At 38.9% G+C, this 14,277-nt stretch overlaps 1 protein-coding gene across 1 annotated transcript in view; it reads right to left on the reverse strand.

The window, feature by feature from the left end:
- TPH2 (tryptophan hydroxylase 2) overlaps window positions 1–14,277 on the reverse strand; it is a 342,612-nt gene that overhangs the window by 45,475 nt on the left and 282,860 nt on the right. Inside the window, exon 9 of the mRNA XM_082253110.1 lies at window positions 1,622–1,717. Coding sequence (XP_082109236.1) covers window positions 1,622–1,717 — 96 coding nt within the window. The remainder of the gene's footprint in view (window positions 1–1,621; window positions 1,718–14,277) is intronic.

The raw sequence follows: 14,277 nt of genomic DNA on the forward strand, positions 1-14,277 counted from the left end.
AGCTGGCAAACCCAAGGAAACCCTGAATGGAACAGAGACCACTTGGGCGAGGCCATTGTAAAACAGCTGAAACCTCCTGAGGGTCCATGGAGAACCCTTCAGCAGAAATGATGTACCCCAAGAAGACAACCTGAGACAGATGGAATTTACATTTCTCAAGCTTACAGAAAAGCCCATTCTCACGTAACCATTGCAGCACATGTCTGACATACAGATAGTGTGATTCAATGGAGTCCGAGTAAATCAAAATGTCATCCAAATAGACTACCATGCATTGCTGCAACATATCATGATAGCCATCATTGATGAACTCCTAGAAGACAGCAGGCGCATTGCACAAGCCAAAGGGCATAACCAGAGATTCGTAATGACTGGTTCTGGTATTAAACGCGATCTTCCACTCTTCGCCCTCCTTGATCCTTACGAGGCTATACGCAGCCCTTAGGTCAAGCTTGGTAAAGACCGTTGCTCCCTTGAGGCGGTCGAACAATTCAGTAATCAACGGAATCGAGTATGCATTCTTGACTGCGATGCGATTGAAGCCCCTATAATCAATGCAAGGTCTCAATTCGCCCCCCTTTTTCTTTACAAAGAAAAAACTGGCACCCACTGGAGAAGTGGACTTGTGAATGTGCCCCCGGGCAAGCACAGCAAAGCACTCCTCCATTGCCTTATTCTCCGAAACTGAAAGAGCATAAACCCTGCCACGAGGGGGAATGGCACCAGGTTGCAAGTCTATAGCACAATCGTAAAGACGATAAGGAGGAAGAGTACTAGCACAAGCCTTGTCAAATACATCTTGATACTCATGGGTCCATGGATACAAACAGTGCCACACTGTGGAGACCAAGAGAGGATCTGGACCCACTGCCAGTCAAAGGTCGGATTGTGTACAACGGGGTAGTGCGGGGATACAACCGGAACAGTCTCATGGGTAACCTGTGCCAGTTTCAGGAGTCTGCCATCAATCACCTTGATAACCAGTGGAGGAACACGAGGCTGCAAGGGTATAGAATTCGGAGCAGCAAACATACTGTCACTAAAATAACCGCCAGCACCAGAGTCTACCAATGCCTGATTAGCGGTTTATCTTAATGGGAAACTTGGGACGAGGAAATTCCACCAAAGATCTTCACCCTAAAGGATCCTAGGTGCGAACGTTTCCTGGACGGGTCAGACAAGATTTAAGGAAATGCCCATCAAAAACCGCAATACAGGCACTGGCCCTTCCTCCTCAAAAGTGCCCACTCAGCCGTGTAAAGGCGAGTGAACCCCAGCTGCATGGATTCACAGCCAGACCCACCATCCCCAGGAGGCGTGGGAGGTGAGGGAGGAATGGATGGGAAAGAAAATGTAGGAGCCAATCTGGTAGGAGGTAAATGACCTCACATCAGCAGACTACCCGCTTCTGGACTTAACCCCGGCTTGTTTCTGATCTCGCCTCCTCACTCTTGCTGTGCATTTATTGTTGTTTGCTCCAATAAACTGCTTAATTTTACCTGCATCCCCCTGTGGTCTGGCTTCCTGGCACCCTGACAGTGAGTTACTGGCTACAGTTTATTTTCTGACAATAAAGTCTACCATGATAATGTTTTATTACGTTCTGCTTGTATCAACTTACTTTCAGTTCCCCAATAGAAGAGAGCAGACCTGCACCATATGCGCGTAACTGTCCATCTTGTTTGCAAAGACCAAATTCAATTGTAAAAAAGTAGCACTGGAAAGCAAACAAAATAACATTGCATTAGAAAATTAAACAAAATGGCAAAAATGAGAGAAGCTGTAGTATAACAATTTCAGTAAGAAATGCATATTATTATTGTTACTAATATCTAGTCATTAGAAAAAGCATGGATTAGTTGGGCACAGAGTGTAGCTTTACACTACAATCCCCTTTGTTTGATCATTGAAAATGTCCCAGTTTTGCTTTTGCAGTAAGGATCCAAAGGCATGACTATTTAGCAGGCATCTCTCTGTTTATTACTTATAATGTGCCCATCATTCTACAAACGTGTATTCCACCATTCCCAATCATAACATTCTCACTCTGATCACTTTAATCACTGACATTAATTGTTGCCATGGCAAATGTGAAAAAACGAGTTAAAAAGTTTCATGTTATATTCCTCCTCATCTCACTGCTGTCACAGGAAGGTCCTCTGGTCCCCTACACATTTTTATGCATGGCTTACCACCCACACTGGTCCCCAGCAGTGACTTATACTTTGAGATTCTTAAGTTTTCGCATTCTACTCCATGAGGTACATTGATGCATGCTGTGTTTAGTATATAAATGAGAAAGAAGGGTTTATTAGTTTTGTACTTGACCATAGTTACAGACCTCATGATCTTTTTAAACAGAACCAGAACACAAGAGGCCTCCCTGATGAGATGCCACTTAATGGGAAGGAAGCAAAACTTCATTATGGGTTCCTGATGCACCCCATTATGTCCTCATTAACCACTTTGCTTTGCTAGTAAGTCATTGTAAAATATGCATGTGTGAGAAGCCTTTTGCTGCTGGGTCTCACTTTTGCTTATTTTTTTGGTATAAGTGTGACCTATCACAGATGAACATTGACAGAATGGACTATGATGGAGAAAAGTGCTTACTTTGCCTTAAGGCACAGTGTGTGTGGTGCTTTTTCCAGAATCTCCCTGCAACTGTAAGGGTGACTGAGCCATGAAGTCATACTTGCAAATTATCTGAGAGTGCTATTTTGAATGAATGGACCTTGTGGGAAGTTGTAAATGAGTGGCAATAGCTGTTGTGTATTATCAATATCAGTCTGGAAAGAACTGTAGCTGTGGAAGCTACAGCTCTTGTCACTATGAATTTTTGAATAGTGGTGGCACTGGCATTAGCTTTGTCACATCCGCTATCACCACACCTCTTTTCTAAATGATACCCTTCAATTTACTGCAAAAAAACAATAATAAAAACTGAACGAACCATAAAAGCATATTCTATTTATCTGGCCTTGAGTCGAGTTAAAAGACAAAACAGCCACATGTGTGTCCCTGAAGGAAAAACTATTTTACAAGACGTTATAGATACAGCAAATAAAAGTGTAAAACTGCAAGAATAATGTTTTATAACACACCACCACATGTGTATATGCAGTAGGCCTACCAGCCTAACACGTACAGCAAGTAATAATTAAGCAATATATATTAATCTTAATTCTTTTTTTTTTTTTTTCAGAAAATGTACCATAGGCTGCACTGCAGATAGCAATTAACAAATTCACAGTTTTTACAGGAGTTATTACAGGAGTGATCTTAGGGATGTGACATATTTTCAGACCGAGAGCATGCAGTGCATAGATGGTTTTAAAAGCAAAATAATGACAGTTAGATAACTTCCTTCAAGGCTCAGCACACTCCATACATTTCTTAATGGCCGTTGAATCAAATTACTTATATAGCAGAGACTAAACCACCAGCGACTTGGCCATCTGAGATTTTAGTTGGCTGACAAGGGAATGACTGTCCATGTATTTCTGTTTTCTACCCAGATGCTCCAAAATGCAGCAAACTTCAGTAAAGATGGCCACAACTTAGTTTTTGCTAACACACATTAGTTTGTCACATCTTCCTCAATTACCCCAATAACCAGAAATTACCCTAGGTATAGCATAGTAAATGAAACAGGCAAGAACCACATCACCAGCTCCAGAGGTGTCTAGTTCAAAATACGGTAAGCCCTGCACCCTGATAATTTTGTCTTTTTATTGACACATTGGTATTGATCATCTTGAACATCACAACCCTCCTCTGGTGTATTCTTCTTATCACTCTGAAACTGTTTCAGTGTCCTGTCATTAATCTTCATCATCACCTTTAACCACTTTACCACCGGAGGATTTTGCTGTCTTACGTCCAGGCCACTTTTTGTGATTCGGCACTGTGTGACTTTAACTGACAATTGCGCGGTCGTGTGACACCGTACCCAAACGAAATTTACGTCCTTTTTTTTACCATAAACAGAGCTTTCTTTTGGTGGTATTTGATCACCTGTGAGATTTTTACTTTTTGCGCTATAAACAAAAAAATAGCGTAAATTCTGAAAAAATAACAATATTTTTCAAATTTTTTTATATGAAATTCCCCCCCAAAAAAATGTAAAAATCAAAGTTTTTAAAATTTTTGGCCAATTTGCTTTCTGCTACCTATGTTTGGTAAAAAAAAATCACAATAAGCGTATTTTGATTGGTTTGCGCAAAAGTTATTGCGTTTACTAACTAAGGGAAAGATTTCTGTCATTTTTTGGTGTTTTTTATTTAAACGAGTAATGGCGGCGATCTGCAATTTTTTTTGCGGGACTGAGACATTGCGGCGGACAGATTGGACCCTTGACTGACATTTTTGACACTTTTGGGGTGCTATAAATATGCACTGTTACTGTAAAAATGACACTGGCAGGGAAGGGGTTAATTTTATTGGAAAGAGAGGGGTTAATGTATGCCTGGTGCTTACTGACGTGTGTGGAGGGAGGTGACTGAGTGACACAGGGACAGATCGCATGTTCAGCTATGCTGAACCCTGCAATTTGTCACTGTTTGTCACTTCTGTTTACACAAGCGGGCGGATCTGGCCCGACTCTCGCTGTGACTGAAAACAGCGGGAGTGAGCCACCGGCGGGGCGCGCGAGCGAGCGCCGCCCACAAGGGGAGGAGTCCAGCGACGTAGGTCTACGTCGCTGGACGGAATCGAGCCACTTTGCCGCCGTGCAGTCCCAGTGACTGGTCGGCAAGTGGTTAAACTCTGAGACTACCATAACATCATTATAACTAGTATTAAAAAAAGGAAAGCCTAACAAAAAATTTTTTAACCTTTTCTTATTCAAGGCACCCTTCATAATGATGCACAATCTCAAGGCACCCCATTCTATAATGTGAAAAATTAAACTAAATAGTGTTACATAACACAACAACATCAACCCACATAGGTGCCCCTTCTCCTGCCGCGTCTCGGCTGTTTTCCCTGCTTACCGGACCTGCCGGCAGCGGGGAAAACGATCCGGTCCCGGATCCTCTGAGACAGGAAGTCAGGTGAGGGCAAGATGGCCCTCACTTGACTCTATGGTCTTGGAGGACCGGAGGGACGTCAAGCGTTGTTGCCTAGCAACCGGTTAAAGGGGCCAATTTTTTAAAAAAAACTTTTTTTAGTGTAGTTGTGAGTTCTGAGGTGTTTTTGACCCCAGATCTCACAATAAAGAGGACCTGTCATGCCTATTTATATTACAAGGGATGTTTACATTCCTTGTAATAGGAATACAAATTTTCAAATAAAAAAAAAAAACGGTGTAAAAATAAAAAATAATACATAATACATAAAATAAATAGGAAAAAAAAATGAAAGAGCCCTGTCCCTGTTAGCTCGTGCGCAGAAGCGAACGCATACTGAAGTCCCGCCCACATATGTAAACGGTGTTCAAACTGCACAGGTGAGGTATCGCCGCAATCATTAGAGTGAGAGCAATAATTTGAGCCCTAGACATCCTCTGTAACTCTAAGCTGGTAACCTGTAGAAATTTTTAAAGTGTCGCCTATGGGATTTTTAAGTACTAAAGTTTGTCGCCATTCCGCGAGCGTGCGCAATTCTGATCTCCATTTTATTCTCTAGGGTCTCTGCTAAAAAAAAATATATAACGTTTGGGGGTTCTAAGTAGTTTTCTAGCAAAAAAAAAACTGATTATAAATGTAAACACCAAATGTCAAAAATAGGCCTAGTCTTTTTTGTTTTTTTTTAATAAGTTTTTATTGATTTTTCAACATTATACATTATACAAATACAAAAATAAATATAAATAATAAAAAAACAAAAAGAAAAAAGGGGAAAAGAAAAAAAGGAAAAGGGGGAAGTTCCAGTGTATATCTCTGTGCATCTATCTAAATGTTTTAAACATTTCAAGCATATCCAAACCATTAACTATATCAATTGTTGGCGACGGGGAGATAGTACCATACAGTCTTACACTATACAATTCTCATTGATGTCTGGGACAGGCTTCCCCGAACTAAAGAGTAAACATTTACTCTGAATGTAGATTAGCCTTCAATTTTCTCCATTTAGCCCAAATTTTGATGACCCTATCTACCTGCCCCTTGAAATATAAGTAAGATCCTCCATCAATGCCACAGAGTCAACCTTGATATACCACTGACAGAACGAAAGTGGTTCCGGGTTTCCCCATCTAGCTGGAATCAAAGCCTTCGCTGCATTAAGTAGATGGGGTAAGATAGAACGCTTATATGATTTTAGGGGCTGTACTGTACAGTGAAAAAGGACCGTCCATGAGTCTCTCGGTAAGGGGGAGCCTGTAATCCTAGTAATAGCGGCCAGAATAGTTTCCCAGTAGGGTTTTATAAATGGACAAAGCCACCATATATGTGCATGGGTTGCCACTTGGCCACATTTTCTCCAGCAGAGTGGTGATTGTGATGGAAACATAGCATGCAATTTTGATGGCGTGTAGTGCCACCTTGTTAACAGTTTATAATTTACTTCTGCTGTTTTGGTGGATAGAGATGAAGGCACAGCCAACTGGAGAATCCTAGTCCTCTGCTTATCTAACAAAGGTAAAGTAAAGTCCCATTTCGCCAGGTATCTCGGATTTTCCAAGTAATGCATGCTCAACAAAACTTTATAAAAAACAGATATAGCATGCCGAGGTGGTTGTTGTGCCTGTAATATCGTTTCAACAGGATTAAGGTCTGACATTTCACGTAAAAGATGTGGAAGAGAGTTTAAAAAACTCACCAGCTGGCCATATCTCCATTCATCCATCCGTGAAACATCCTGCGGGTATATAATTTCTTTTAATGCTTTAATTTGATTATCTTTAAGAACGTGATATATACGTAGCTCCTCTCCTGGTTTCCACTGCCTGAAGCCTATATCCATAAGACCTGGAATAAACAGAGCGTGGCCTAATATGGGCATAAGTGGCGAATTATAGGCCCACTTAAATTTTTATGTATAGAGTCCCATATGGCCAATGTGGAAGTAGTAATTGGTGAAACCCTGGACGCAAATGAGCTATATTTATATGGGATCCAAGGGGATTTAAAGTGATTAAATGATGGCATTCGTGGTTGTTAGGATGCTGGTGGCTGGAATGTTGTAATAGTGCACAATGAAAACCATGGCTTTGTGTAACTAAAAGGGAGGCTTCCCCAACTCACTGCTTGTGTACAATTTTGGGCAATTTTTAGGCATTTTGCCAAGGCACCCCTAAAGAAACCTGAAGGCACCCTGGTTGAAAAAGGCTGGCCTAACATATTCAGGGCAAGGAGACAGTGCCTGTGGTAAGTAGACTCCCCACCTGCTGATATTCACCTTGACAGTATTCCCTGGTCCCTCCTTCCTTCATCGCAGCTGGTACTAAAATCCCCAGTGACAGCTGATGTCAGATACTAGAAGGATCCTTGAAGTTACTCCTTCAGTCATGATACAGTGATTGTGCCTAGCAATTGGCTTTTAGACTTGAGCCCTGTCGTATGGGAAGAAGTGCATGCTCCCCCATACTCAGCACAAGGTATTTTCACCAGCTGAAGCAGCAGGAAGAGAGTCAGGAAAGTGCTGGCAAGGTATCATTTGGTAAAGGAGGAGGGGGACATTTTCACACTTTGTCCTGAATGGTGTCTGTTTAATAAATCATACATAAAAAACAATAACATTGGTGTAAATTATCAACCAGTACAGTCAATTTATTTATTTATTTGTTTTTTTAGTAGTAGCAACTAGTGTACAGTATATCTCAGTGTATGGAATTACTAAGGTGTTTAACGAAATAAACCAGTGTTCACATCCAACATCCAATCATGTTATAGGGATAAAATATAATTGTTTATATTCCCCTGCACATGACTGGATGTTTTACATACACAGAGGTTCATTTTGTCTCTCTTCGCATTGTAGAAAATTAAGCCTTGTGTTTTTGAAATTGACAGACACTATAATAATGACATTATTTCTCTTTGCTTTACCCCCTCCATATTCTGAGCCTCATTACCAACAAACCCTTAAATGTTCCTTGCCTTACACTTGCTATCTGACAACTGCCAAGTCACCTTGCGACACTAAAAAGTCAGAAGAAGTGATAATAAGAATTGTTGACAGTAGTACTGCCTATTCATTTGCAAATGCCTGTCAAAGACTGTATTACTAAGAAAGGGTATGAAGTGCCAAAAAAATGTCTGCTGTAGTAAAAAAAAAATGCACTGCTAATGTGCTAAGGATGAAGATGAGTAAAAAATAAGGAGTGCTGTCTGTGACTAGTACGACCTGTTGTTTTTTTATGCGGTAGGTATTTTTAAAATGATGAAGAAGAGAAAAATCAAAAAGCATGGTATATAGCAGTAACTGTCCTTCAATGCAACAATGTTAGGGTGCTAAGTTCTGAGGATGATGAATATGAAACAATGGAGATGAAAAACTTTCTTTTTGTCCATAATAGGCAACATGCTTCCACCAGCCACTTCTGTAAGCCTGATTTGAAAATGAAACAAGTATTCTGACCGGTTGCTCATGCAATGAGGCTGTATGTGATGCTACATGGTGTCTAGCATGTTGAGAGAGCAGAAAAACACAGGGTAGAATAATCTGCCTGCAGGGCAGCACAGTCTGCCAGATGTCACCCAAATGTAAAATTAGTGTAGATATTTTGAGATTGGGGTAAGTGATCCCAACATTCTGGAATGAGCAGTTATCTAGTTTTACATAGATCACCATATGAAAATCTGATAGTGTATGACCACCAGATTAAAGCCATTAATAACTTGGTAGAAAATAAAAGCAAGATAAACAATTAGTATTTTTTTCAATTAACACAGCAACTCTAATAATCTTGTTAATAAATCCACGTTATTATGTGTTCTATCTACCTTTTACATTTTTAGAACAAATAATATCTTTGAGTTCAGTTCTTAAAACAAAAGGAGACATAATTATATACCCCTCTTTAGCCTCGCAAAGACTAGTTTGGCTTTTGTCACCCTGAATAAAATAAGTAGGATTCATTATGGTACAGTTTAAGTACCTATTATTTTTCAAAAGCTTTTTATTTTTGCCAGTATATAATTACATTTATGTAACAGCAGAATTGTGAAGAGGATTCATTAATAAAGCTGTGCCTGGTCTCATTTAATCATCGCTGGCAGAGATTTGATAGTAGCAGCCAGAGACTGAAGGCAGAACTCACTATTATTGTTAATTAATAGAATGCCTGTGCACATCAGGGTAGATCGATTTGATTGGTACAGATCATGGTGCTGATTTATTACAGCCTGCTTGAAGGATGGTATAATTATTGATATTTCATGCTGCAGACACTGCAGATGAGCCACAAGTAAACTCATGCCAGACATACACATTAAGTGAACTTAAAAACTGTTATTTGCAGAGAGCAAATGTATATACTTAGAGATGAAATGTTTTCTAGACAGAAAGTCCCTATTATACCAGTGCTTGATTGTCCACTATGTGACCAAAATTATTATTTTAAAACATCTGCTGCTCCTAAGATACTGTGCAGTGTGTGCATGACATTCACACACAGCCAGTATTTGGAAACCACAGTGAGGACACATACAGACAAAACCAGCCCATTTCATATACTACATAGCAGGATGATTAGCACCTGTGGCCAAGGCTTCTTTACATTTTGTTTTGAAATTCTGACTTTGCAGCCGATTTACGCACAGTGCTTTTGCTCCTGGGGAAAAAAATGAGAACGTTGGCCTGAGAACAGTCAAATCTGCAGAAAATAAACGCTTGCAAGTGATTAGCCTATTTTACAGATTGCCGGATTTATACCATCAAATCAAGGTCATTATTTTAGTGTAGCAAAATCCTTACAGAAATACTAACATTTTTTTAATATGTGCATAAAAATCAAAAATAAAGATCAAGGCATTTCAACCTGTTTAGTGGTAACTGGTTTCAATCAGTAATTATCTATTTTGCATATTTGAAGCAGATCACTTTGAAAAGTAAGTTGAGTAAGTGAGTTAAAATGTCAAACATAAAGTTCTGCTCTAATTTGATGTGAAAGGTCTGAGAATCCCTGATTACACATAACTCTACGTTTCTGTTATGTTTAGATAAAAGTATGTGCGTTTGTATAACTCTTCAGCAGTTGAAGGTTTAAAATGTGGAGCTGAACTTCTGTAATAGATTATATGAATTTCCCCATGCTTTTTTGTGATGCAGCTAACACAGTGCAAGGGTGCTGGCTATTATTATTACTATGACTGAAGATGTACCAGCCAGCACCTAGTAATAACCTCTGCACAACATTTTTCTTCTATATTCCTCTATGGGTCCATCACTTGTTTGGGCTTCAGTTTGGAGAAACAACCCCCCCCTTTACCATCTCCAAATAAATCTAACGTAGAGATGTAATTCCAGAAGTTGTCTTCTGTTTCAGAACCCACGAAATATGTGCAAACATATTGCTTGAAGGTAAATACGCTATTATCTTTTCAAGGGAAGTTCCACTTTCTAAAAGAATGTGCCCCAAAGCTTAGAGAATGTGGTGAAGTTTAATTTTGTAAAGAATGCCCAATCACATGCAAGAACAAAAAAAACAGCATTTTTGCTTGCACATGGTTGGATGATAGAATTTAGTAGAACTTCACTTTATTTACTTGGCGACGAGAAAATGTCCTTTGCAAAGTACAACTTCCCTTGCAAAGTGAAAAAAAACATTTTGCCTTTAGGTAAACCCTCATAATATAATATAGGGTCTTTTTTCAGAGATCTGTAAGTAATCCTGAAGGTGAGTTTCAATGTTCTCGTGCCTCTAAAGAGACTTTACACCTTTTCAAATAATCACTTTAATGCTATATAATGATTGTGTGAAGATCTGGTATAGTTAATACAGAAGTGCAGAGCTCTATTTCTTATGTTTTTGCTACAGGAAGTTGCTCCTCATAATTCCTGATCTTGCCACCAAGCATCCTATTGTCTCCAACCTTTTGGGTTAAGGTTTCAAGAAAAAGTGCAACCCAGAAATCTATACCATGTATAGAAGCAATAGAGATTTAGGTCATTTCACGCTTGACATATACAGTATAATATGTAGCTGAAAATTTGCATGTTAATATTCTGATGCTAATGTAACCAAGGTCTTATATAAAGAGGTTTTTACTTTCAAGCAATAAATGGAAAAGCTGTGTTATTTACATCCAGAAAGAAAGCCAAATCTTAGTGTCCATGGGACTTTTTGGAGGTAATCAAACACACAAAATAGTATGGATCGATAATCCACTTAATTCAACGTATAAAAAGATATATAGGATTAAAAATGTATTTTGCACCAAAGACTGGTTTTCATTTGACATATATAATCACATGATCCAAGAAGATCTCTTCAGTAGATGTTCATAAATAGATTTGCCAGTTAAAGAGATGCTATGATCGAAAATCAGATCAGTGGGGTTTCATGTGAGGAGACATATCACAAGCTTTCAACTTTATGTTTGAAACTGTGAAACCTCGTCAAGGCCAAATCTTGTTTTATAAATTTGCATAGTCCCTATCTGGTCACAACTTGGCCCTAAAGATAGTGCCTTTAGAGCTTATACACGTTCAGCTTTATGGAAAAAGTGTCACCACTTAAAGTAGATCTAAACCCATCTTGCATTGTGACTGCACAGCATTTCATTATAAATGTAACTTGTGAAAGATAACTTTTATAAAAAAAAGCTTGCAAATTATAAAAAAGCGGAGTTACACTGGAAGGAAAATGTGTGGTGGAGGTCAATGGAGATAACGCTGAAGGGCTAAATTGTATGTTGTTATTCTACTACATGTTGAAAGTCCTCTCACTGTAACATGAATGTGTGTTAAACAATGCACCTGTTGCAAATATACTGCAAGAGATTAAATGATTATTTGGACACAATTAAGGACACAGGTGTAATATTCCTATTGGTTGACAGATGTAAAACTGAAACGCTTTAAAATATATTTTTTACAGGATATGGATGATAGCAGAATAGCTTTATAGACGTAAGCTATTTTATCTATCATCACAAGCATTTAATTACTGTAATGAAGTTGGAAATGAATAGGCGTCTACTGATGACAGGCATATGACGTGTCAGATGAAGCACAATTATAGGCTCCATGCAATAAAACAGATGTCTTCTGAATAGCACAGTGAGCTTCCTTCCTGCTGATTCAGAATAATGGAACAACAAGCAAGCTAAGAAAGGGCTCACCTGATCACATCTGGAATACAGCAGTTTTTTGCTCCCCATATGTAAAATTATCTGGTTCTTCTTTGAGATTCCTGATTCTTTTTTTAAGTAAAACTTTTGGCAAAATTTAAAATGGCAAATATGCTGCAGTCCCTCACTAGCATTAACAAAGACTCTTATACAGTAATACAGTTATTTTACCTTTTGATTCTGCCAATACAACAGTTGTTTTCCCCTTTTCTGTAACAATGATATTTCAAAGTAACTGCAAGGTATATTAGTGCCATTATCATTCTAGTGAGCACTTAAAATTAGATATGTGATAATTTACTGAAAATGTATAATTTGTGGTTTATTTTGTTATTTATTTTATTTCAGCACTCATTCACTAAAAATAGGATTTTTGTACTCACCTTAAAATCCTTTTCTTGGAGCCCGCCCTTATACCTCACTCCTTCTCCTTTGTCGCAAGTAGAGATGGGCCGAACACCCCTCTGTTCGGTTTGTGACAGAGCTTTCAAACTTTGCAAAAGTTTAGAGCCAAACAACGAACCCCATTAAAGTCTATGGGACCCGAAATTGAAAAATCATTAATCATTTTCAAGGCTTATATGCCACAAAAAGGGTATGGGGGCCCAGGTACTGCATGTATCAATGCAAAAAAAGTTTGTAGAAAAGATCATTTTAAATGAGCAGTGATTTACTTATGCTAAAAGTGATACAATAAAATTTAAAAATTCCTTTAAATATAATGCCTGGGGGGGGGGTCGCTTAGTTTGCTTGTAAAGTGGCACATCTGTACTGTGTATAGAACCCACTGCAGCAAAGATGACATTTATAACGTTTTCCCTGCAAGCTTTATTTACTAAACAACGGTCTGCATGACGAGGCCACAATTTAGCGCACCCGGATAAAGTTTAGAGATTTTTTGTATAAATTCTGGTGTCTGTTTTGCAGGCTTTGGATAGAAGTAACAGGTGTGGAAAAATTGGGCTACTGTTAATAAAAGCAAAAATTGGCCTTGCTGTAAATAAATCTAATTTATATGCACCTGTCAAACAGGTGCAGAAAAATTGGTCCTTGGGTGTTAATTGTGCCCATGAAACTTTTTTTTTTTTGTGGATTTTTTGTATAAATTCTGGTGCCTGTTTCACAGATTTTGGATAGAAGTAACAGGTGTAGAAAAATTGGGCTTTGGGCGTTGGTGGTGCCCTCACACCGTAACCCTATAGGTACTCTTGATGAAAGCATAAATTGGCCTTGCTGTAAAAAATGTTAATTATATGCACCTGTCAAACAGGTGTGGAAAAATTGATCCTTGGGTGTTAATTGTGCCCATGAAACCTATATAAAACATTTTTTTCCTGATAAATTCAACACCCACAAAGCTAGGCAGTCTATATAGTCTTGTACAGATTACACATCCAAAAATTATTTTATATTTGGCGATATCGGCATCAGGGGCTTGATAGCTGCTGCAAATCCAGAAATGATTCATTTTGATAAATATGGTGAGTGGAGAGGAGCGCCCGATGTCCAAAAAGAGAAAGGTCTCACTTGATGAGTTTTCTATAGGTATTTATTAGAAATAAAAGTAAACAAGTAGAGCCAACGCATTTCGGGTGAATTGCTTCCCCTTCTTCAGGGCTCTATTACTTGAAGAGCAAGCTGTCTCTGCTATACAAGGCTGGCTACTGCAGAGCTGCTGATCAAATTTAACCCTCTCAAAATGTAACCACTCTTCAAGAAATACAGCCCTTAAGAAGGAAGAGGCTATTCCGCCTAAACCCATTTGATCTACTTCTTTACTTTTATCTCCAATAAATAACTATAAAATTCATTAAGTGAGACCCTTCTCTTTTTGGACATTGGGCGCTCCTCTACAATCACCCAAAGTGTTCACTGCGGTAATGCCTCCATTGTCAGAAAGGTAGCAGCCCTAGACCCCAACATAGTCTATAACTTACAACCTACAAATGGGATACAACCCATTGAAAGCAAATCCCTCTACACCTGCCACACAGTAACTTGCCACTAGGCAGCTGCGAGCTCACCAGTCCAGCGC

This window comes from Pelophylax lessonae, assembly GCF_965119305.1.
Source record: "Pelophylax lessonae genome assembly, chromosome: 4".
Taxonomy (NCBI): Eukaryota; Metazoa; Chordata; class Amphibia; order Anura; family Ranidae; genus Pelophylax; species Pelophylax lessonae.